General features: G+C 42.7%; 1 protein-coding gene across 1 annotated transcript in view; it reads left to right on the top strand.

Moving 5' to 3' along the window:
* ADHFE1 (alcohol dehydrogenase, iron containing 1) overlaps positions 1–16604 on the top strand; it is a 43468-nt gene extending 26864 nt beyond the window's left edge. The window contains exons 10-15 of the mRNA XM_019519097.1: positions 1872–2024; positions 4021–4119; positions 8408–8486; positions 8630–8726; positions 11882–12039; positions 16204–16604. Of these exons, the coding sequence (XP_019374642.1) occupies positions 1872–2024; positions 4021–4119; positions 8408–8486; positions 8630–8726; positions 11882–12039; positions 16204–16287 (670 nt within the window). The 3' untranslated portion in view covers positions 16288–16604. The remainder of the gene's footprint in view (positions 1–1871; positions 2025–4020; positions 4120–8407; positions 8487–8629; positions 8727–11881; positions 12040–16203) is intronic.
* The last annotated feature ends 6999 nt before the right edge of the window (positions 16605–23603 follow it).

A 23603-nucleotide genomic window follows, 5' to 3' on the forward strand; every position in this document is an offset into this window, starting at 1 on the left:
GGGGCAGCAGGGCAGGCCTTAGGAGGAGAGGCTACGGGACCTGAACCTCTTCAGCCTCCACAAGAGAAGGCTGAGGGGAGATCTAGTGGCCTGTTACAAACTAGTCAGAGGGGACCAGCAGGCACTGGGGGAGTCCCTGTTCCCCAAGCGCTACCGGAGTGACTAGAAATAACAGTCACAAGCTGGCAGAGGGTAAATTCAGATTAGATATCAGGAGGTGCTACTTCACTGTCAGGGCAGCTAGGATTGGAACCAACTTCCAAGCAAAGTGGTGCTGGCTTCTACCCTGGGGGTCTTTAAGACAAGGCTAGACAATCACCTTGCTGGGGTCGTTGGACCCCAGTACTCTTTCCTGCCATGGCAGGGGGTCGGACTTGATGATCTGCTCAAGTCCCTTCCAACCCTACTAACTATGAAACTATGAAAGCTTTTGCTGAAAGTTTGTGAACTGCTGGCACCCTCAGTAAGCCAGCAGCTTTAGTCTTGCTTCAGTGTGTCTATATTCTATAACGGGTCAGCAACCTTCGGCACGTGTGCCGAGCATAGCACACAAAGCCGTTTGGCTCGGCACACCACTGCCAGCCCGGGCTCTAAGCAGCTGCTGCCAGCCACAGAGCCCAGGCTGCTCCCAGCAGGCAGCTGGGAGGCTGCAAACAGCTGCTCCAGGCTCCGGCATATTAGCAGTCCAGCACCTTCCAAGGTAGACATTGTGGGTTTTTTGGCACTCTGGCCAAAAAATGTTGCCTACCCCATTCTATAACTTGGTTAAAAAATCAGTCACCATTTTGAAAGACAAACAGAATGATTCAGCCCAAGGTTTTAACTGTGAAAATGCATGTAGAACATCATATTCTGTGGTATGCTTGAGCTTGTTTATCCAGAAACACCTTAACAGTAGGGGTGCACCAGTAAAGATTTTTGGGGCCAATACCAGTGGCTGATTATTAAGCATCCAAATCAGCCGATATTGATCCAATTGCCAATATTCAGCCCATCAGCTTGGAGAGCAGTGGTCAGCTGGTAAGTCTGTTGCAGAAAAGGGGTGGGGGGAGGAAAGGGGCATGGGGGTGCAGATTGAAGCCCCCACGGTGAGAGAGGGAGTGAGGTTGGGGCTGGGGCAGGGGCTGCAAGGACAGGGTGGGGCATGGGACAGATCTGCAGCCCATCAGGGAGGGTTGGGGTGGCTCCCGCCGCTGTGCACATCCCTGGAGCAGGTATGGGGGGCATGTGCCCCACTCCCTCCCTCACCATGGGGGCCTTGATCTGCTCCCCCCACACATATACTTCTTCCCTCCCTGTCCCTTCCCCCCCCAGCAGACTTACCAGCCAGATGCTGCTTTCCAAGCTGCTAGGAACTCCTGGCCCCGTGCATGCTGCATCTGTGCACATGCACACAGCATTTATCAGCAACATCATTGGCCGCATCAGCCAAAAAGCCGGTAATGTCAATTTTCCATTTATTGGTGCCGATACAATATGTACCAATGTATCGGTGCAGCTTTAATTAAAAGTTTGTATTTCCTTCATGTTTTTTGTGTAAAACTGGACATTTCATCATGACCATAACTACTAGTTGCCAGCAAACAAAAATAACAGCAGTCAATTCCTTTTGATAGTGTTGATTTTGCTTTGTCAAGGTCAACTCCTTAAAAAAGAAGGGAGTAAGGGGGATACATGTATAGTCCTGGCATCTTTATATTTCTCCTGTCCTGTAGGAAAGAAATGCCATTTTCGTGGGAGCTCGGTGTATTCAGTGGAAGTGAGTTTGTAACTCCCTAAATCCCTTGCAGGAGATATATGCTGGAGAAAAATGGTGTTCTTCCATTTCAAGTATAAAAATGTCTTTATTAAAAAAAACCTTTCTATTTTAGCCACGCCTTAGAATCATACACAGCTCTTCCTTATAAGATGCGCAGTCCTTGCCCTTCAAATCCAATCAACCGGCCGGTTTACCAGGGAAGCAATCCGATCAGTGATGTCTGGGCTCTCCATGCACTGCGTATTGTGGCAAAATATTTGAAAAGGTAATGTCTGTCTAGCAAACATTTATACTGATATCAGACTCAATTCCATGCCTGGTGATGAACACTGGTAAAAAGCCAACCTTGTCTGAGATAAGGTGAACAACTGTATCAGAAGTTCATTTTCTATCCTAGCCCTTAGCTTTGCCCCTCAGTAAAATAACATCAAATAAAATTGGAACCAAGCTAGGTTTCACCAATTTGACCTTGTGGGATAACTTTTTAAAGTGGTGTCTAAAGTTTTAGCCATATAACACTCAGTTGCAGCAATGGAAGTCACTAGAGGTGCACCAGTACATCAGTCCCATATCGGATCAGCACCGATATAAGAAAAATTGACAGTATCAGCAATTGGCTTTTTTTGGCTGATGTGGCCAATAAATGCCCTATGCATGCGCACAGCCGCAGTGCAGCATGCAGGTGGTCAGGAGCGCAGCCCAGGAGCATGGAGAGCAGCCGGGTCCGGCCAGTAATTCTGTTGTGAGGGAAGATGCATGGCAGGGAGTGGGCAAATTGAGGCTCCCACAGTCAGGGAGAAAGTGGGGCTGAGGCCAGGGCAGGGGCAGGCACTGCACAGCTGGGGCAGAGTACAGAATGAAGCCGCAAGCAACTCATCCAGGGGGCACGGAGGGGTGGCAGCTTCTGCCACTGCACACACCCCTGGAGGGTATGGGGGCATGTGACCCCAGATCTGCATGCAGGGCAAAGGTGGGCTGCTGCTGCAGGAGGGGGCACCAGGCTCTTCCCAGCGGCGGGCTAGGCCAGGGCTACACTCAGGGTGGGCGGCGGCAAATTTCGGGGTGATTGCAGCCCTTCCTAGTGCCACCGCCACCTGCCCCCAGCGCAGCTCCGGCCCAAGCCTGCAGCAGCAGGCTGCCTTCACCCTGCACACAGATCTGGGGTCACACACCCCTCATGCCCTAGCCCCACTCCCTCCCTCACCGCAGGGTCCTCATGCCCCTTCCCTCCCCCCACAACAGACTAACTAGCAAGACTCTGCTCTTCAAGATGCCCAGCTGCATATCAGCAATCAGATCGGTATCGGCTGATATGGCTCATTAAAAATTGGCCGTCGGTATCAGACCAAAAAATCTCTATTGGTGCACCCCTAGAAGTCACATGGCTAAATCCAAGAGCAATCCTATGAAAATGGAGTATTTAGTTGTCATTTTTCTGTAATAGCCTCAGAGAAAATACTCAATAAAGTGACACGAGGCTGCTATCATATCTCTGACTGTCAGCATGATGAGAAGACATTTGTACAGAATACTAGATCCGTATTAATCTGTGATGCATTTAAAATGATACCTTCACTGAAAGTAGTTAATAACTTACTTCAAGATCATTTAGGGCCCAGTTTAAATTGATTCTCTTTTTCTTTTTCTTAATTGAAAATTGGATTATATCTTTACCAATGAAGATCTAGCCCCTGGGTAATTTTCAGATGTTCTGGCTTTTCCAATCTAAGGATCCACACTTTTCCCTTACTGTGCATAGCATAACTAGCTTGACTGCCTATTTATTATTCCTTGTGGTTGGGATCTCTCAGTATTGTCAAGCTCCTGAACCAGGCTGGAGTGTAAGGAGAGAGAGCGGTCAGGTCCCCTGCCTGCTCAGGTGGACCCTTAAACCCTGTCAGATGTAGATGGAAAAGCTGGGAGTGGTCTCAGATCTGCACTCATGACAATAACCAGAATCCCCTGTGTAGGGGAAAAGATAAAATAATAACTGCTATTTCCATGACATTGTAATAACAAACACAGTGTGGAGATGATTGATTTCAACCAGGGACTCAGTTCTGTGATGGTGAAAAGTGGGATTTTGCCTTCACTGAAGCAGTTCAGTATAAATAAATGTTGTTTCTGTTTGTAGTGTCCAGGCTTTCATTTAGGCTAAGCAGGAGCAAGTTGGTGGGGCATGCTTCTTGGTGGCAGTCTCATGCTGAGCCTGGAAGCAGTGTAAACATGGCATATGTGTTAATCATCTCTATTGCTTGTAGAGCCATCAGAGACTCTGAAGACCATGAAGCAAGGGCTAATATGCACTTAGCAAGTGGTTTTGCCGGTATTGGTTTTGGAAATGCAGGTGTTCATCTTTGGTAAGTGCAGTATCATCATCAGGTCTTTGCCAGCCACCTCCTCCCTCATGTGTGTTTCCAACTGCTGAGAAATCTTCTGGCTTAATCCAGTGTTCCCTAAATTTGTGAAGTAATCAGACGCTATGAACCAGACTACCCTTATTCATATGAAACAGTACTTTACACTGCAGTCAGGCCTGCCAAATTAAATAGAACTGTTTAAAGAATAAGGTACTACTCACTGGCTGCGTCTACACGAAGCGCTGACTGTGCAGTCATTACTGCACAGTCATTTAGTACTTGCCTACACGAATATTAAATGAATGCATAGTAACTAAGTTACTGCACAGTAGCATCACTGAATGGCTTTTAGGTGATGCTGACTGTGCAGTAACTCACTACTATTGCTCAGTAGCATCACATCAAACTTTGTGCCACGTGACACTATTGCACAGTCAGCATCTCATGTAGACTTGGCCACTGTGTATAGCAGGGGTGGGCAATTATTTTGGGCGGAGAGCCGCTTGATGAGTTTTGGCAAACTGTCGAGGGCTGCATGGGTAGCCCTGCCCCTTCAGTTGCCCCACCCCGTGGTCACCATCTTGGGACCAGAAGTCCCGCCCCCTGACCTTTGTCGCCAGAAGTCCCTCCCTTGCACAACTTACCAGGTAGCAAGGGGTTGTGACCCCTCTAACATCCTGCCCCAGCAGTGGGGTTTCAGGGGCATCAGACCTCCCCCAGAACTTTCCCCCTACCTGTGCCAGCTGGTCCCAAAAGGAGGTGGCTCCGCCATCGCTTCTGGCCAGCGCTGACGCAGTCAGGCTCGCCCCATCCCCAGCAGCACATGGGAAGCTGGCTTCAGCCACATGCTGCTCTGGATGGGACAGACCCAGCCAGGTCTGCACTGGCCAGAAAAAGCGGCATGCAGCTGAAGTCAGCTTCCCACGTGCTACTGTGGATGGGAGGAGCCCGACTGGGTCTGCACTGGCCAGCAGAAATGGCGGTGGAGCCATGTGCCGCTCAGGATGGAACAAGGCCAGCCAGAGCAGCAGGGGCTCAGCTGCACTTTCCCCCTGCCTGCACCAGTCAGTCCCAAGCAGCACAGGCTCCGCTGCCGCTTGTGCTGGCCGGTGCAGACCCGGCCAGGCTCTCCCCTTCCCCAGCAACATGTGGGAAGCTGGCTTCAGCCTCATGCTGCTTCAGATGAGACAGGCCTGGCCAGGTCTGCACCAGGGAGCAGAAGCTCCTCCCGTCCTGAGCGGCACATGGCTCCGCCGCTGCTTCTGCTGGCTGGTGCAGACCCAGCCGGGCTCCTCCCATCCCCAGCAGCACATGGGAAGCCAACTTCAGCTGCATGCCGCCTTTTCTGGCCAGTGCAGACCTGGCTGGGTCTGTCCCATCTGGAGCAGTATGCAGCTGAAGCCAGCTTCCCACATGCTGCTGGGGACAGGGCAAGTCTGGTCGCAAGTCTGGTCGGGTCTGCACCAGCCAGCAAAAGCGGCGGCAGAGCCATGTGCCACTCGGGACTGACCAGCACAGGCAGGGGGAAAATGCAGCTGAGCCCCTGCCGCTGCAGCTGAGCCCCTGCTGCTGCAGCTGGGCTCATCCTGTCCCGAGCGGCACATGGCTGTGCTGCCACCTGTCCTCCCTGGTGCTGACTGGGCCGGACCTGCTGCTTCCCCTCCCCAGTGCCGGCGCAGCCCTATCTTGCACAGCCCGAGCAACACAGCACAGCATGGCACGGGGAAAGCCTGCCCAGCAGCCGCTTTCCTGGGCTTACCTGCAGGACAGGGCCCTTTCCAGTCTTGTGCAGCAAAGCAGAACCCAGCCCAGATGCTGTTTCCCCTCACCAGTGCCGCAGGTTCTGGCCCAGCCTGTCCGTCCCGCTCAAGCTGCAAACGTGGCCTGAGCCAGGGGCAGGGCAAGGCCAGCTGCGTCAGGCTGAGGTCATGGTTGGTTGCCTCACAACCAAAACCCAAAGAAACAGCCTGAGGTGCTGCATCTGCTTTTAGAGAGGCAGCCGCCTTTATGTGGGTTTTGAAGGGGCTCCGTGGGCCAGAGGGAAGTGTTTGGTGGACCGGATCTCACCCGTGAGCCGTATTTTGCCCACCCCTGGTGTATAGGGAAAGCAAAGTCTGGCCCTGTAACAACAGAGTCTGATTCCAGGAAAGTTGATAGGACCAGAATTTGGCCTACTTTACTTTGCTTATTTGCAGAGGCCATGGTTATTAAGAAACTCAAATGTCAGTTAAAGCAGCATAGTTCCATTCTAGTTGTTCAGCAGCCTTATGTAGCCCTATGAGAACAAAGTGAGTATGTCCATAGAACATCTTGGGTTTCTTTACATGTGCTCTAGCGGGGAGGGGAGGGCACTTCAATTAAAGTGGCTCTCAGGAACTACTCTAATTAAAGTGCCGACAGCATCTTGTGTATTCAGTGTTCTGCACTTCGAAATGGCAGCAGGAGCGCTTTAGCTAAAGCTCATTCAACAAGCTTTAGTTAAAGTGCCCCTGCTGCCATTTTGAAGCGTGTGGACACTGAATATACGTGACATCAGAGCTGCTGGAGTATGCTAATTAGCATGTGTCGGAGCTGGTGTCGGGCACATGTTTAGGTGCTCCTTGTGTCTTTCTTAAAGTGAGGCCAGACACACTGACTGGGTTAATTGTTTTACAGGCTAAACTAAACTATAGTTACACATTAAGGGATATACTGATAAAGATTTAAGTAGTAACCATTCAAACTAACTAATGATTATATGGCATTCAGTTCAGCAAAGTACATGTGAGCAGGGATATAACAGGGCAGCTGGGTACTCGGGGAGTAGCTTACGCACAGGAGCAGTGGCAACTTCCAGCTGCCATTGCTGCTGGCATAGTGGTACAGCTACAACAGCAACTATTATCTTTCCACTCTCCCCACCTCAAAAAGTTGGTGCCTGGGGCTGCTGCCCAGATTACCCCACCTTAGCTATGCAACTGCATCTGAGCAGTGCCTTTGATGTCCCTGGGGCTGCTGCCATGTTTAAAATTGTGTATGTGATTAATTACCTTGCTGAATCAGAGCCTGTGCCAAAAATTATGCAAAAACATTATTGATAATCCCCTGTTCAGAACTCCTCCCTGCATGCCTGTAGCTTGATCAAGTAAGAATCACTGCCAACACATTTCCTAATCTTTCAAATGCTTTTTATAATCAGGAACTATGATCAAAATAAGGGCATTGGCTATTTAAGGTACCCTATCTGCCCCTGTTACCATAGTATCTGAATGCCTCAAAAATGATATAGTTCCTTCATCCTCACAGTTCCCCTTCTAGATAGGGAAATACCATCATCTGTTTTTTCAATGGGATCTGAGGTACACAGTGGCTGTGGCTCCATGAATTATCCATGGTATGTAAGCATATAATTTTCATGGAATTCAGTTTCATTGAAATCAAAGGGAACCTAAATGTCTTTCACTTGCACATGGGAAGCCTGGTACATCCAAGGAATTGACCCATGGCTCCATGGGCAGATCTAGGATTTTGAAAAAGGGGGTGCAGATGGTGTGGTGCATCATCACATATAACACAAAACACATTTTTCTCCAGTTATTAATAAAGCTTCTAGTTTCTTTTTAAGTAGGGGCCTAGAGCTATATTATTCAACTTAAGATTGAAGCAAAAAAAACCTTTATTCGAATGTGCATTGATACACTGTATCATATATATAAAACACAGCAAACTAGGAAAAAATAAACCAAAGATGTTGTTTAATTAGTCCTAGAGTCCTTAAAGTTAAATGTACATCTCTTTTTCAGATTCATAAAATAAAATCAGACCTTTTTGAGCAACTGGCCAGTGCCTCCAATTCTTTACTGAAAGTGATTTCCATACCTGGGGTAATGTTTGCCTGAGTTAATATTTCCACGCCTGAGTTAATGTTTTTGGCTAGAGATAAAAAGGTCTGCAGTGCTATGAAATGTGAGCTACCTTACTAGGAGCAGCTAACATACAGCAGCATTGCAGAAGTAAGTAGAGCCAATAAAAATCATTTACAAGGAAAGAGGGTCATTAACACCTGTCAGTAAAGAGCTTAGAAGGAATCAAGCAAATTCTAATGAGCCATTAAGTCAGTTGACTTCCTCGTTGCTGCCTGAATAGAAGTGCTGCTGCTACTGCTAGGCAGTTGGTTTTAAACTTCGGATGGACCTGGAGTAAAAACTGGGTGCAAGTGCACCATTGCACCCCTACTGGATCCACCCCTGCATGGCTCCTATGTTTTGGGCTAATGCCCTAACTAATTCCTTTCTACTTTAATTTCCAGCCATGGAATGTCTTACCCTATTTCTGGCTTGGTGAAGAATTACAAAGCAAAGGATTATAACGTGGATCATTCTCTAGTGGTAAAATCAAGTTATTTTCCTATTACTACAATTACATGATTCTTATGTTAACAAGCCTGAAAACCCGTCAGCCTCTCCAGCTGACGGCAGCACTGTTAAGACACCCAGTTAGTACCATGCACTATGTTTTGGTTTTTCTCCAGCCACATGGACTTTCGGTGGTGCTCACATCACCAGCAGTGTTTGCTTTCACGGCGCAAATGCACCCTGAGCGGCACTTGGAGGCTGCAGAGATACTAGGTATGAAGCTCTTTTCATAGAATTAGCAATACAAATAAAAATGTCTTCCTATGTAAACAATAAGCAGGTTTGCAGGGGGCACAGGTGCAGCAGGGTCATACCCAGGTGCATGGTGCAGTGGGGGAAGGAGGGGGCATGTGGGCCCCAGGGCTTTTGACATTTGGTGGTAGGGGCTGCTGGTGCAGTCCCTATTAGTGTAGCCTGAGGAGAGTGCAGCCCCTGGCTACTTAGAAGTTGGACAGCTCTATCTCAGAGCATTGCGGGCCAACCTCCTTGGCTGGTGTGCCACAAAGTAAGTCTTGCTCCTTCTCTGAGCCACGCTCTGATTCCCTTCCCCTGCCTGCTCCCTTGCTCTGCCTTCTCCTTCCTGCCTTATTTGTGCTGTTCTCCCTGCTCCCTGTGGGATCTGCCATGTGTCAAACAACGTGTTGCATGTACCACTTGTGGCACACATGCCTTGAGTTGGTCACCCCTATCCTAGAGACTAAGTGAACATGCACCTAGCAGTCAACAGTGGCAGTAGTGTACAGTAGACATATCTGAGCTATCTCAGTGCTTCTGTGGGTCACTGTTACTGGTTTAGAGCTCAGTGTGGATTAATTTGCCTTGCCTCTCAGACAGGTTTTGCAGCGCATGATGAGCTCCACGCTGCCGTAGCTAGGCAGCTACAGGTTCCACCGATAGTTAGTTGAGCATGTGTGTGCTACTTTGCAGTCATTGCAGTGGAGACAGTATGAAAAGCTTAGTAGGATTCAGGAAAAGGTTACACCTTTAGGTAAATGACTATGCACACTAACATAAGATAGATACAATATTAGACTATCCAGCTTCAGAACATAACCCAGTGGCTGACTGGGGATGAGGAAGAAACTTCCCCTATAGCATATTATGACATCATTGTTGGTTATGGTGATTGTTGTGCCTTCCTCCAACATGTTGTATGTACTGGTTGCAATTACAGACAGGATATAGAAGTACACAAGTCCTAATCCAGGAGGGCTATTTCTAGGGCCCATCAGTAATATACAAATGCATATACGTTGACTGAAAAAATGTCTGTTAGGGGCCAGCTCATAATACCAGGGGAATTTGAACTCTGGGGGAGGGTCTTTATTTTTTAGCTAAGTAGCCTAGGAATTCCTGAGTTACTGCCAGAAATATTTGAAAGCCCCACTCTCCTTGGGTTATTGTTTGCTTTGCTATTATAGACAGATAATAAAGTAACTTACTGTTTCCTAGCTTGAGTTTACATTTTGATCCTAGTCCCGAATCCAATCAATTGCAGAAGGTGATTCAAGTGACTAAGAAACTTTGTAATGATGTAGATGTAGAGTAATAAGCAGTTATTGTGTATATGTATGCCTCTGTATGCATGTGTGTGTAGCTGCAGATTTGTGTGCAGCCAAAAATAAAAAAAAAACTCTTAATGCCTCCCTTAGTGGATTTTTAAATGATAGTAATAGTTGTGTGTGACCACTGGTGTGGAAGCAGTATAGATACAAGCGAAGTGATGTATTCTGTTGGTCACTATCACTATGACAGTATTTAAGGGTGTTTTTCATAATCTTTCTCATGCCTAATTTTAGAGATGTTCCTTCCTTTTCTTCATTCTTTTTTTTTCCTTCCTTTTTTGTTACCTACTGTTTGAACCTTCTATTCCCATAGAGCAGGAGTGTCAAACCTATGGCCCATGGGCTGAATCCAGGCTGCAGAGCACCATAATCCAGTCCCTGGTGCTGCCTCATTGACCCACACACTGCATCATCTAGCCTTGCACCACATGCAGTGCTGATTGGGGCCGGTCCCTGGCTGCACCACTCATGGTGCTGTCTTAGGCTAGCATCCTGGACTGGCTTGGGCAGGTGCTGCAGGCGCTGGATCAGGCACATGGGCAGGGGTCTGTGGGCCTAATCCAGCCTGTGGACCAGCCGCACACCAGCCCATGGAGCCAAATGAGTTTGACACCCCTGACATAGAGTGAGACACAGAATGACCACCAACTGCATGGCCATAAAACCAGTAACATGAAATTTCATGCAAGGCTCCTGTCATGTTTCATCTTCCATCTGATCCCTTAGAGCTATTGCCACTATATTGTTATTTTTACTCTCCAAGCATCTAAGTCTCCTAAAACGTGTGTGTATATTCACTGGGCTGTTTATACGGAAGTTTTGACTACAGGTGTTTCTGTAGTTGGGACTTTACTCACTTTCCAGTAAACAGCCGAGCCCAAATGCATTTCTGATATAACTCCACTAAGTTTGTTCTGATTACATTAAGAATCATGAAGAATTTAAGTTTAAGAATGAATTTATCATTAACCAAAACTATACTGTCTCCCTTAGTGTTAGTGGACTTTTAAAAAAATTGAGTGAGTAGTACTTTTCCCCATGCACATACCTCTTTTCTTTGTTGATAGAACTACAGATACACATGGAAGAAATAGCCTTAAGAATCATCTGCAGCTTTTCTATAAATGCTGATATTTTCACTTCCTTTTCACAGTTGTTTCCAGGACCTTAGTTGCCTCTTTTCTATCAAACATACCTATCTTCTGTAATGTAAACTATATTATCTAAACACCATATATGCCTCTGGCCAGAGCACCTACCTATGTCTTCTCTGTCCCTTAAGCCATACCCACTCTTGCCATATATTTAGAGGACAGCATAACTTTGGAAGCAGGAAGGAAATCCTTAGTCGCTGATTTGCATGTGCTCTAGATGTCAGCAAACCCCAGGCACTGAAGAAATTAGCATTTGGCACATTGTCCATAAAAATAAATAGTATGGTCATCCGCTGACACCAGTCTGCTCTAACTACTTTTCTGCCACTGCTCCCAGCAGTTAGTCCGACTGAAAAGTGCTTCTCCGTGCAAGCACACGAGGAAAGAAAGTTAGCTGCTGCCAGAAAAGCTAACTGCCACATGAAACTCTCTTCCTTCTCCTGTCTCCTGACCTAGTTTATCCCATTTATACAAACTATTCTAACTGCAAATTGAAGCCAGTGAACTCTCTTTTTTCCTTGGTGTTTCTTTCAGAGAGATGGCTGTTATGTATGGATATGTATTCAGCTTATATTATGATTAAATTAAATCCAGAACAGCTTCCTCCATTCTCTGCACCCTACAGTCAAGGCTTTATGTCTTATTTTAGGAGCTGACATCCGCACTGCCAGAATCAAAGATGCAGGGCTTATTTTGGCAGACACGCTCCGGAAATTCTTGTTTGATCTGAATGTTGATGATGGCTTAACTGCACTTGGTTACTCTAAAGCTGATATCCCTGCACTAGTCAAAGGCACTCTGCCTCAGGTAAGTCAGAAAGCAAAGACAATTTTCCCTGAAAAAGCAAACTTTTAAAATGAAGATATTTTTATTTTAAAATAAATGTTTGCATCCAGAACTCCAGTGTGACCATTAACAATGGAGCAATTAATGGATGAAGTCACTTATTGCTTTCTCCTAGCACAGGGTTTTCTTTGCAGTAAGATGGAGTGCATATTGCCATCTGTTAGTCACTTGCCTTTCAAAAGAAGATTGAATTATTAAACCAATATAAAAACTTCATACTTACACATTTTGAAAAAAATAAGGACAGTTTCCATATATTTTTGTGGAAATGGTTCCCATTTTTAGCTAGCTATACCAACTATGGAACCAAAAAAAATTAGAAGTGATGCTTTATCTGCTAAGAATGATCAAACTTGCTTTGCATTACACTTCTCCATACTGAGGAGTTGCAATGCTTTTTCCAGATGGCTTTCTTTTCTTATTCTGCCAACCCCCATCAGAATTTGAAAAAAGTCCTCTGGAGTGATGGAATAAACCTGTAATACTCTTTATGTTGTGACACTTACAAAAATGTTTCAGTCCACTTGATCTAAAGTAAAGTTTGGTAACTCCGTTGTAAAATGGCAGATTCGTTCATTTGTTGCATGTTGTTACAGCTACCTATGATTTTATGCCCCATGATATCAAGGAAAAATTTTGTCAGGCTGAAAAACAAGTCACTTCCTTTAACTGCACCCTGTAACTCATCTATTTCTCCTTACCCATAAATTTCAAAGCTCATTACAAAGGAAGGTAAGTAGAATGATTCCCATTTTACATTTCAGGGCAAGGAGGTACAGAAATGTGAAGTGACTTTCCTGGCCATACACACAGAGCAGTGGCAGAGTCAGAGACTGAACCCAGCTCCACCTGTCATCCACCCCTATGCTTTATCCACTTACATACAGGGAGACTTTTGAAAGTTTCTACTGATAAACTCTTTATCCTTTAAAATACTAACTTTTACAGATACTTGATGGAATATGCTACATTTACAATTAAGGTTTTTTGTGGGGAGGAGGGAGGATGGGTTGCTGTTACAGTTGTGCCCTGCTGAAATGGCTTTTTGTCCAGCTCAAGTTTACTTTTAATTCAAAAGCTTATTTCAATTTATTGTCCTTTTATAGCAGTACTAATTGATAACTGCACAAATAATGAGGTGAACCAATCAATTTTCAGACCCTGTCTTAGTATATACAGTTGCAGTGTAATGTATCTACATGGTACATTACTCATAGGGGATCTCAGACAGTCCAGCCTTTGATATTTTTTTTTCTTTTCATCAAATCATCAGTTTTTTTGGACCACAACCACCATCTTCTAATCCTGGCAAAACACTTTCTTGCAGATTGATACCACAAATAAAACTGCAGAATGTATTCCCACCCCAAAACTCATGCACCCAGGAGACAAAACCACCAGGTTTTGGAGGTTTTGGGGGTCTTTGGGGACAAATATTTACACTTAAAATCAAAATAGTTCATTTTTAAGTAAATCTGTTGAAAACATTCTCCTTTACAGCACAGCAGGAAATCTGGAGTTCAGATTCCAAGGGCCAAGCAGTGGCTGGGCCTGTGTGGGTGTTCTAGTGGAAAGGAGAAGTCACAGAGAGCCCATTCTCTAGCCTCATCACTCCTCTATGCAAGTGTACAAGAAGCGGGCATAACTTGGCTGCAGCCACTGGCAGGCACAGGAGTTGTGGATGACTAGGGCTGGCACCAGAACTCACTGACTCAGAGTGGAAGAGACACTCCCTGTGTACTGGCAATATCAGCAGCTCTGTATTAAGGGAATGCAGGCTGTATCTATATATAGAGGGTAGCAAGAGCTTCTGCTTGTTAGTTTATCCAGAGTCCTTGGAAATATTACAGCTTCTCCCAGCAGCCCAGCCTACTGCTGCACTGATTTGCAGGACTGTAATGCCCTAAATGAGCTAAAACAGATCTGACAGCTTTAACAATGTAAGGCATCTAGCGTTATTTTTTGGCCATGTCTATGCTTACAAACCTTCTCCAGCATGGCTACATTGGTCAAGATAGGGAAAGAATGAGATGTGATCTGGTGAATATGTAGATGTGCCAGCAAAAAACCCTAGTTTAAATAGAAAGTCATGCCTGCAAAACTGCCCTTTTGCTGTTATAATTTATTTCACTGGGAAGGCAGAGTAGAAGCAATCACATGGGTAGCTTGGTATAAGCTGCATCCTCACTTGCTGGTATAGTTCAACCATAGAACTAGATAGCAAAGACCTCGTACTTTGCATCTGCTCTTTGCACTTGATGTAGCTGTCTTGAATTCTGTGTGATCTTGAAATAAATATGTTAAAGCTGTTGGTTGTTGAATTTGCATAGCACTCACTCTCATGCTTCCAAAATTAGGGCTCTTTTAGCAAAGTAGAGCCCTTGCCCATAGCATTATTGTTCCAGTTATGGACCACTTCCAAGTTACATCAGACCAAATAACATGTAGAATTTGTTGAATTGGCCGCTGTCTGTAGGCCCAACACATTGTCTACCTTGCAGAGTACTGAAGCACATGCTTAAGTTTTGTTTAAATCAGTGGGACTTTCACTCATGTTAAAGTGCATTGCTGAGTCAGGGTTACTCCTTCCAACCAAACAGATCTAGAACATAAATACAGCTCATCAGAGGCGAAAAATTCATTAGACATATTCACTGCTTGGTCCTACCATGTCTGTTTACTTCCAGAGATTAAAATTTAAATTTGTCTTTTGTACCTTTGATTCTGCAAATATGTTACTAAGCACAACGTCTGCTTGCTTTGCTTTTGATGGGCATTTGAGTTCTCAGTACCCCAAAGACTTTGGTGCCTAAAAGCTAAAAATTGAGCCCCTACATCCATATATAACGGGGGCAGGCAAAATATGGCTCTCTGTGTGTGTGTGTGTGTGTGTGTGTGTGTGTGTGTGTGTGTGTGTGTGTGTGTGTGTGTGTGTGTGTGTGTGTGTGTGTGTGTGTGTTTTTTTGCAGGGTGAGTCCCACATGCACCCTCCCTCACACTGCCATACATGCAGACCCCCATCACACACCCCAGCCACCATCTCATCCACACCCCACAAACCCCCACCCACACACATATCCACACACACAGCCCCCCACAAACTCCTACCCATACCCCACATATCCACACACACACCCACATGCTCCTTCACCCCACACTCATACCCCCCACACCCCACATACACACACCTACAGCCCCCCACAAACCTATACCCACCCCTTCATTCCCCCCACTCCCTCCCACAATACACAAGAGTAGGACTTCATTTTAAGCTATTACGCAATCACCTCTGTATACACTACACAAACACATGTAAATCAAGACAAAAATATTTTTTGAAATCAAATTAATGAATGTTGTAGATGTTTGATTTTTAAAATATAATTGGTATTTTTCTGGTTCCAAGATGTCTAAACCCCTTGCTGAAAAGGAGTACTTACAGGGGCAAGAGGAGGGACTTCTGATGGCAAAGGTCAGGGGTTAAGGGATGGGACTTCCAGTCAAAAGATGGCAGCCAAGGGGTGAGGCACCTGTCAAGGGGCGGGGCTACCCATGCGGCTCTTGACAGCTTGCCAAAACTTGGTAAGCGGCCTTCCATCCAGAATAATTGCCTGCCCCAATATATAACAAACTACATGGCTCTATTTTTCAGAAGTACCAAACACCAGAGCATCCATAACCTTAATATTAATTTCTTAATATTAATTACTTGCACCACATACAGCGCTATTAATTACTTAACTTTTACAGAAACTTGATAGTAATTAATATTTTTGACATTTCCTAGCTTTAGAGGAAGGGTCATTACTATTGTACTTAATCTCTTAACAAAGTGTGTGTGTATGTGTGTGTGTGTGTGTGTGTGTGTGTGTGTGTGTGTGTTAGTAGTGTGCTTAGAAGTAATATAAATTAAAATATATTTATCAACATGAGTACTGGCAGTAGTTTCTGATCTGTTAGCCTTGTTTCTTTTCTTTGCTTACAGTTTTGCAAAATTCTGCAATGGGGGATAGGCTCAGTCATTACTACAGATGGATGTGATTCTACTGTTTCTTCAACTACTGGTGATTTTACCCAAAGCTTTACTCAATCCAATTTAATCCAGATTTTTCCTTTATCTTTCAGGAAAGAGTGACTAAATTATCACCACGACCCCAGACTGAAGAAGATTTAGCTGCTCTCTTTGAGGCTTCCATGAAAATGTATTAGCTTAAATATTTTATAAGTGTGTTCTTTAATGGCAAATATAGAGGTAACTTTTTGTAGACATAGGAGCTGTACTGACTCTGATAATGACAGAAGTTGGACCCTGTCTGTTTATGTGTATCACTTCCTGCCAAAAGGTCAAATAATTCACATTCAGCTCAGATCTGTCTTGTGATTTAGTAGCTTACTGTGTAATTTTTAGCTCAGTAATCAATGGGCACATGTATATGCGCTAGACATCTGCTCTGAGGCATGCTAATTAGCACATGGAGCAGACTTGATGGAGTCTGCTGGAGCGTGCTAATTATCACCCTCCAACAGCCTCCACATCATGTGTATTCAGCGTCCCCATGCTTCAAAATGGCAGCAGGGGAGAGCTTTAACTAAAGCTCGTTTGACGAGCCTTAGTAAAAGTGCCCCACTGCCATTTTGAAGCACAGAACGCTGAACACACATGACAGTGCAAATGCTTTAATTAGAGTGGCTCTCGAAGCCACTCTAATTAAAAGCCCTCTCCCACATACACACACTGGAGCATATGTAAAGACACTGAATGGTATTACTCATACAAAGGTGTAGTATTAGATCTTTTATCTTGCTCTTGTTCAGAGTTGCTGGAAAATACAGAATAATTTTTCATAGAAAATGTTTACTTTTGCTTGTTAAAAAACTGCTTGAAATTTTTTAACCAATAAATATTCGCTAATAAAAAATTTGCAACCTGCTCTGTTCAGGAATTTAATTTTATTATTATTATTTGATGCTGAGATAAAGATGGATAATACAATGACTACAGAATAGTTCTTTTTATAAGTTTGAAAGAAGGGCTTGCAGAATTTTTTTTTCATGGTATTTATTTTTAACGTGGATTGCTAGGTATTTTTGTCTTCTTCATATAGTAGTTATATACCTAGGAATGACTTTGCTTGTTCTGGGCAGGTAGTTAGCTAGTTGACTGTTGCATGAGAAAGGGAAGTGAGGAGGGAAAAATGAAACAAAACTTTCACAAGAAAAAATCTTACACTTTTCTATATTTTTTCCCCTCATGAAACCCTTTAGGATATTGAGCTTTGCCACCTGCATAGTACAGGTTACATAGTACAGCAGTATGATATGGAGGTAGCAAAAACAAAAAAATGTTTTTTAAAAAACACTTGAAGTTATATTTGTTTCTGTATCATGGAAGTAAGCAAGAAGTGTTTTTAATGAGCGGTCAGGGTGTTAAAAACAATTTAAATGTACTGGTTGCTAGTATTAGCTGCATACATAGTGCTCATACTTTATTCATTTTTTAAGTTGATTTTGTGTTAAATTCTTTCCAGGCATGATTACCACAGCACAAGGGTCAATGTAGGAAAAGCCTTAAAAACTCCTTGACATGTTGATTCCCTGTTTTGAAGTCACCCCAAATATCACACTCCCAGAGATATAGAGGAAGTTTTGTACTTTAAAAGCTGAACTGATCTCATTGCTCCATAAAACTGGTGCCCACTCACTCCATGTTAGGACCGCCCCGCCCCCCCATTATAGAAATATATTGAATATTGGCTTTAAGTCCATTTAGTACCTGATCAAAGATGGAGCATGATTGTAGACTATAGGCCTTCTATTCACTCACAGAATATGCACAGCCTGGAGAGAGCTAGACAAACTGCTGTCAGCATGCCTCAGCCTGCTGTTAGAAGCTAATTCATTTTCCTTGTCCTTTAATTTACTTTACTTCCTAATTTTCTGCTGAATTACCAACAAAAGTATTGGCCGTGAAGAAGGGTTTCATGATGTGAGTGTTTCATTGTGCCTCAGCAGCACAAAGCCACCCATCTCATAACCTTCTCATTAGATGTTTGTGTGGAATTAATTTGGTTTTTCTCAGTAAAGTTTCGTATTTTTACCCTGATTTTTCTGTGTGGTCTTCTCAGTACTCTGCAGTAGTATCTATGTCTGTGGGAATCTCACTTGTAAACAGTTATTTAGGTTTTGTAGAGGATGTAGTTCCTTCATGTACTAAAGAGCAGGTAGAGATAATTAGCCATGTTAGTCTGAGGTAGATAGTTAACTTACATTATTGTTCCCAAGCAGTTGATGGGTGGAGAGGAAGACAGGGTTTTCCTCTCTCATGCAGTTTTTATTTACCACTTGTATATGAGTAATAAATAAAGAGGATTTACTACTTATAAATACTTTGCTACTTGCTGGTACAGGGGGAGTTGGGATCATGCACAAGCAAAAAGGTGTAATGAGATCTGATACTGAATCCCACAATCACACCTACTGCCATGCCCATGTGGCATGTCAGGAAGCATGATTGTGAGGATCCCACATCAGATCCCATCCTGTCTTCATTTACATGGGGGCCTTGGAGCACAACTGAGAGGTTGAATTAAGCCTCGTGACACTCTCTGATATGCATGTCCAGTTTGTACACTGAGATTTGTGCATGCATGCATGGTTACAATTTACAAACGTATTTGTTGCAGGAAGCGCTCAAAATCTGAGCTTCTTTTTCTGCTTCTGCCTTTTATTAATACTTCACAGACTAAAGCCTCTATAATGTGTCTTAAAGCTTGCAAGTGCCTTTGTGTTACAGCAATATCCAAATAAATTATGTTTTATTTCCTACAAATGTAAGCTAATGAAAATGTTTGAAACTTGTTTAATTTGGTTGTGTTTTTCTGAACTATTAACTTAAAACTTGATAATGTAACTGTGAATCATTCAGAGAAAATTAGCTTTCATTAGCTTCATTGGGAAGCATGATTGTGCCTGGATAAATTGTTTGTTCAGTGAGCTGACAGTATGCTTAACAAACCATTGTATCATGAATAATAGTCAAAAAGAATGTCAAACTTGTTCCAAAATAAATAGCAAACTAACTACTATGCTTTGTCTAAACACTTAACAAACTGCCCTACACTGAGATTCTGATGTTCAGTGTATACTGTTTGAAGTTGTATTAAAAACTGTTAAAAACCAGCAAATTTTGAACATGATGCTGTTAACAGTAGAACTCAACTAAATGTCCACTTCTGTGGAATCAAAGACATTTTCTGAATAATTAACATATAAATCAGGGGTATGTTAAGGATCTTTCTTTTAAGAACAAATGTTTAGTGGGTCCACACAGTAAGATTTAGATAGGTTTGAGGCAAGTGCTTACACAACATAAGAACTGCCAATGTACTGAGTCAGACCATAGGTCCATTTTGCTCAGCGTTCTGTCACACAGTGACAGAGAGTAGATGCTAAAAGGTAAAGTGTATGAAAGGGTATGACCAGGATTTTTCCACTGTGCCTCTCTCACTTGTAGCCTCTAACATTTAAGGTTCAGGAAGTTCTGATTCAGAAACTGTACCCCTAACTCCCATGCTCACTAGCTACTGATGCCTCTTTCCTCCAAGAATTTGCCTAATTCCTTTTGAATCTGACTAAACTGTCACATCTTTGACAATGAGCTCCACATTTTAATGTATATCCACTTAACTAGCCAGGATGCTCCAGCCCCTAATACGGGGTCCTTGGACCACCATCTCATCCCCTGACAAAACAGTGATAAATCCCTCACTACTATATTAAGTGAGGGAAGGGGCTTGTAGTGACTTGCTGTGTTAAAATTAAGAAAATATAATAACTTTCCTTTGGGCTCACACAGTTACTGCTGCCTACTGGACAGGTAATTCAGGCTCTGTACAGGTTAAACTTTAAACCATTTTAAAAGGTCAGGGGAGAATGAACCTGGACAAAATAGGCACTTTTAGCTCTCTTTATACCAGCATAGGAGTAGACAGATGCAACAATTATGTCTAAACTGTTTACACTGATATAATTTAATACCAGTATAACTGTTACATATCTACATCTGCCCTAATTCTCAACTTCAGAGCCTGCACACTTATCTTTATTTTAATGGGGTTATATAGTAGTGTTGGCTTTGATCTTCATGCAGTTCTGATTTAAATGAACAGGTTTTGTGTGGAGACTGCAGGGTTGTTGGTTGTAGCCATATTGGTCTAAGGACATAGGCAAGCAAGGTTCTTTGGGTAGATGTGATAGCTTTGATTAGTCCAACTAAATAGTTGGAAAAAGTTCTTTGCCAGCTTTTGGGCGCAAACACGCTTAGTCAGGCATATGGAGATGAAGGGCCTGAAAGCTTGCAAAGAACTTTTCCCCAACTATTTAGTTGATCTAATCAAAGATATCACATCTACCCAAGAACCTTGCCTTGTATGAAAGCTGACATTTTCTTAGCCATCCTGGATTTTCATGAAATATTTATTTAATCTGTTTGGCTGGTGCCTGTCACAAGGCATCCAAGCCTCTTGCAATGATTTATATTTTGCCTTTATTGCAAGTTATTAAAACTCATAGCAATTGTTTGACTTGTGAATGAATCCTAGCTGAAGTAATAACTAACCACATTCCGGAAACCCATTTAGGAAGTTCTGATTCATTCTTTGCTGTTCTAGGGCAGCACTGCATGCAGTGAAGCAGTGATAAGCAACATCCTGAGAAGGATGTACATATGTAAATATTTGGGTGCTTTCCAGAGACAGTGTGGTACGTTTTTAGGACTAAATTCGACTAAGCTTGAAGCAGCATTCATTATCTTAGCTTTTTTTAAATCAAATTGTTTGTGTCTTAGTTGAAACTAAAATAAGTTTTTCATTATAACTACTTAGTTTTTTCATGCTAGTCAAAGAAAAAATCTGGACAAGGCAGACATTTTCACTGTGCAGCTTTTATTCCTTAAGTATGAGGAAAAATCCACTATGATTTTTTAATTGAGATGGTCAAAAATGCAGTTGTCCTATAATATATAGGCAATAATAATGACCTTATTTTTTAACAGAACAACAAGAAAAAATCTGGAAGATTAAGTTTAAGAACAATGTAGCCTCACTGAGGACTAGTATGTGTTTGATTTTGATGAGTTTAAAAATAAACAATCGACAAATCCCTTGTGAGCTTCTGGGATTCTTTAGAAGAGTCTGATGAAACTCTGCCCTTTTGATGACTTGGATTATAAAACTCAGAGGTCACTTACTAAAGTCAAAATGACATCAAGATGGGTGTGATTACAGAGCCTTTGGAGATCAAGACTGGAATTCAAAATGATCTGGACAAATTGGAATAATTAATTTAAGTTCAATTAGTTCACATAAGTTTTTTGTGCATGTGTATTACATTATTCATGTGCATGGGCATATTGTGGTTGCTGTTTGGCCCTGTAAACAAGCAGAAGTCACTTTGTCCTAAATGTCATAGTGAAACACAGCCAAAATCCCAAAACTGCACTAATTTCAACAGAAAAGCAGCAATTCCCACAAATGAAACATTTCATGACAGTCTTCTATAGTCTCAGAATTAATCAAACCAAACCACCACTCTTTTTCTACCCCATTGTATTGAAATAGTTGTTATACTATAAACTGATAGAAAACATATTGCAGCCAAATTATAATAAGATCCAATTGCAATCATATACATCTCAATGGAATATTTATTTCAAAGTCTAAGTAGAGCCACTTTCATACTAGTATGATGCCAGGTCAAAAAAAATGCTCAAAACCTGATAGTGAAAAATGATCTTTTTTAAATTTTCTGATTTTTTCCAAATATTTTTAATTCTTTTGAAAAAAAAATAAAAATGTAATGATTTGGGCTCCAAAGAGAAAACTGCAATATTTTCAGCTTTGACTTGCTTTTGAAAAAGTAGAAATTAAAAAAAATAGTTCACACAATCTACTTATTTTCAAACAACTCATAAGAAATACGTGGGTTTTTTTCTTCCTTTACCTTTTCTAAAGTGTGTATATTAGATGCTCAGCACTAAGCATCCAAGCTGTTGGTGCAGCTAAATAAAAAATAGTAAATCCACAAATTAATGTTTTAAGAACAATGTTGACTCAAGTCACAATTTAAGGACAGAAACTGATTCCACTGCATTGTAACCTCATGGAAATCAGTGTTAATTTCCCTGGAGTCAATAGAGCTACAGCAACATGCCAACAACAGAATGAGATCATAGTCTACTCTGCTGATTAGCTGTGAACCTTAATAGAACATTATTGTATTATGCAATGTATGTCATAACACAAAGGGAATAGGTACTACATCTGTGTTGATTTAGAACCTTAATTTTACAGTCTGACTTCTGGTAGTTTTAACTTAGCCATATGGAAGATGTGTTAGATGTATCTTTGTATTTTTAATATGACACTTTATTTGAATGTTTGACCTAAGCCTTAAATTAGCTATTTGACATTGAGATGCTGATTTACACCTGCAATCCAATGGTTGCTGTTTTAAAGATTGATTGTTAAAGGCTCCATGACATTGTTGCCTCATTATGTAGCAGTGTCACTTGCTTCTTTGCAATTTAAGGATACCATTGTGTGGCATTGTTGGTGTTAATGTGGACACAGCTGGGGGGGGGGGGGTTATGCTCTGTGTAGAATTTGTCATCTGTCTTCACTTAATAGTCTGACACAAAATAACAAATACACTGAAAGTACGAACCTGTACTTTAAATACCGATTGAATGTAAAATGTACTTCTCTGCCATAAAAGTACATCATAGAGCAAATTTTCTGTTTTGACCTTTTTCACTTCAGAAAAGAGTAATTATTGTTTAAATGCAAAATCCTAACCTGGTCCTGGGTTTGGATGCCTCTGGGGACTGGGAATAACAAGCAAAGCTTTTCTACCTCTAGGTCACTAACACAGATCTTGGTAAATCTCCAGTGCCTGTCAAATGGCCAATCAATAGCATACGTGGAATATGTTGGTGGTCTTAGTCCAGTTCCCAATGGACAGACCTCTATATCATAAAGGCTGTCACTAAAATTGGTGCCCTTACTGCTGGTATCAGCAGAGAGGCCAAAGAATGGGAAGGGAGACTTAATTATCCTTATCCTACTCTGTTAAAACCAATGATGTGCCATTGACTTCAATGGAAGTAGTGTAATCCTACATCCAGATGATCCTCCTGTCCTATGATTTAAGCATTACAGGCCAGTATTACTGGCATGTGTTTTCTGTGAATAAATACAGGCACTTCCTCTTCTATTCAGATTTTTCCACTCCTTGCACTGGACACTTTGCATACCTACTTTAACAACATGACTAGTGTTTGTGAGGTTATGTGATTTTTCCCTTCCTCTCTCCCATTTATGTAAGGTATTTTGAGGTTGGGTTCCATCTTGGGGGTGGGGGGAGTGTCATAGGCCGGCTAGGTGCTGTGAGTGTATCAGCCATGAGGCTGCTGATTTCAGGATCGAGGAGGCGAGTCAGGAGTGAAGTAAAGGCAAATTTACTTACAG

The sequence above is a fragment of the Gavialis gangeticus genome, unplaced genomic scaffold, assembly GCF_001723915.1.
Source record: "Gavialis gangeticus isolate Ggan-Ray unplaced genomic scaffold, GavGan_comp1, whole genome shotgun sequence".
NCBI classification, from domain to species: Eukaryota; Metazoa; Chordata; order Crocodylia; family Gavialidae; genus Gavialis; species Gavialis gangeticus.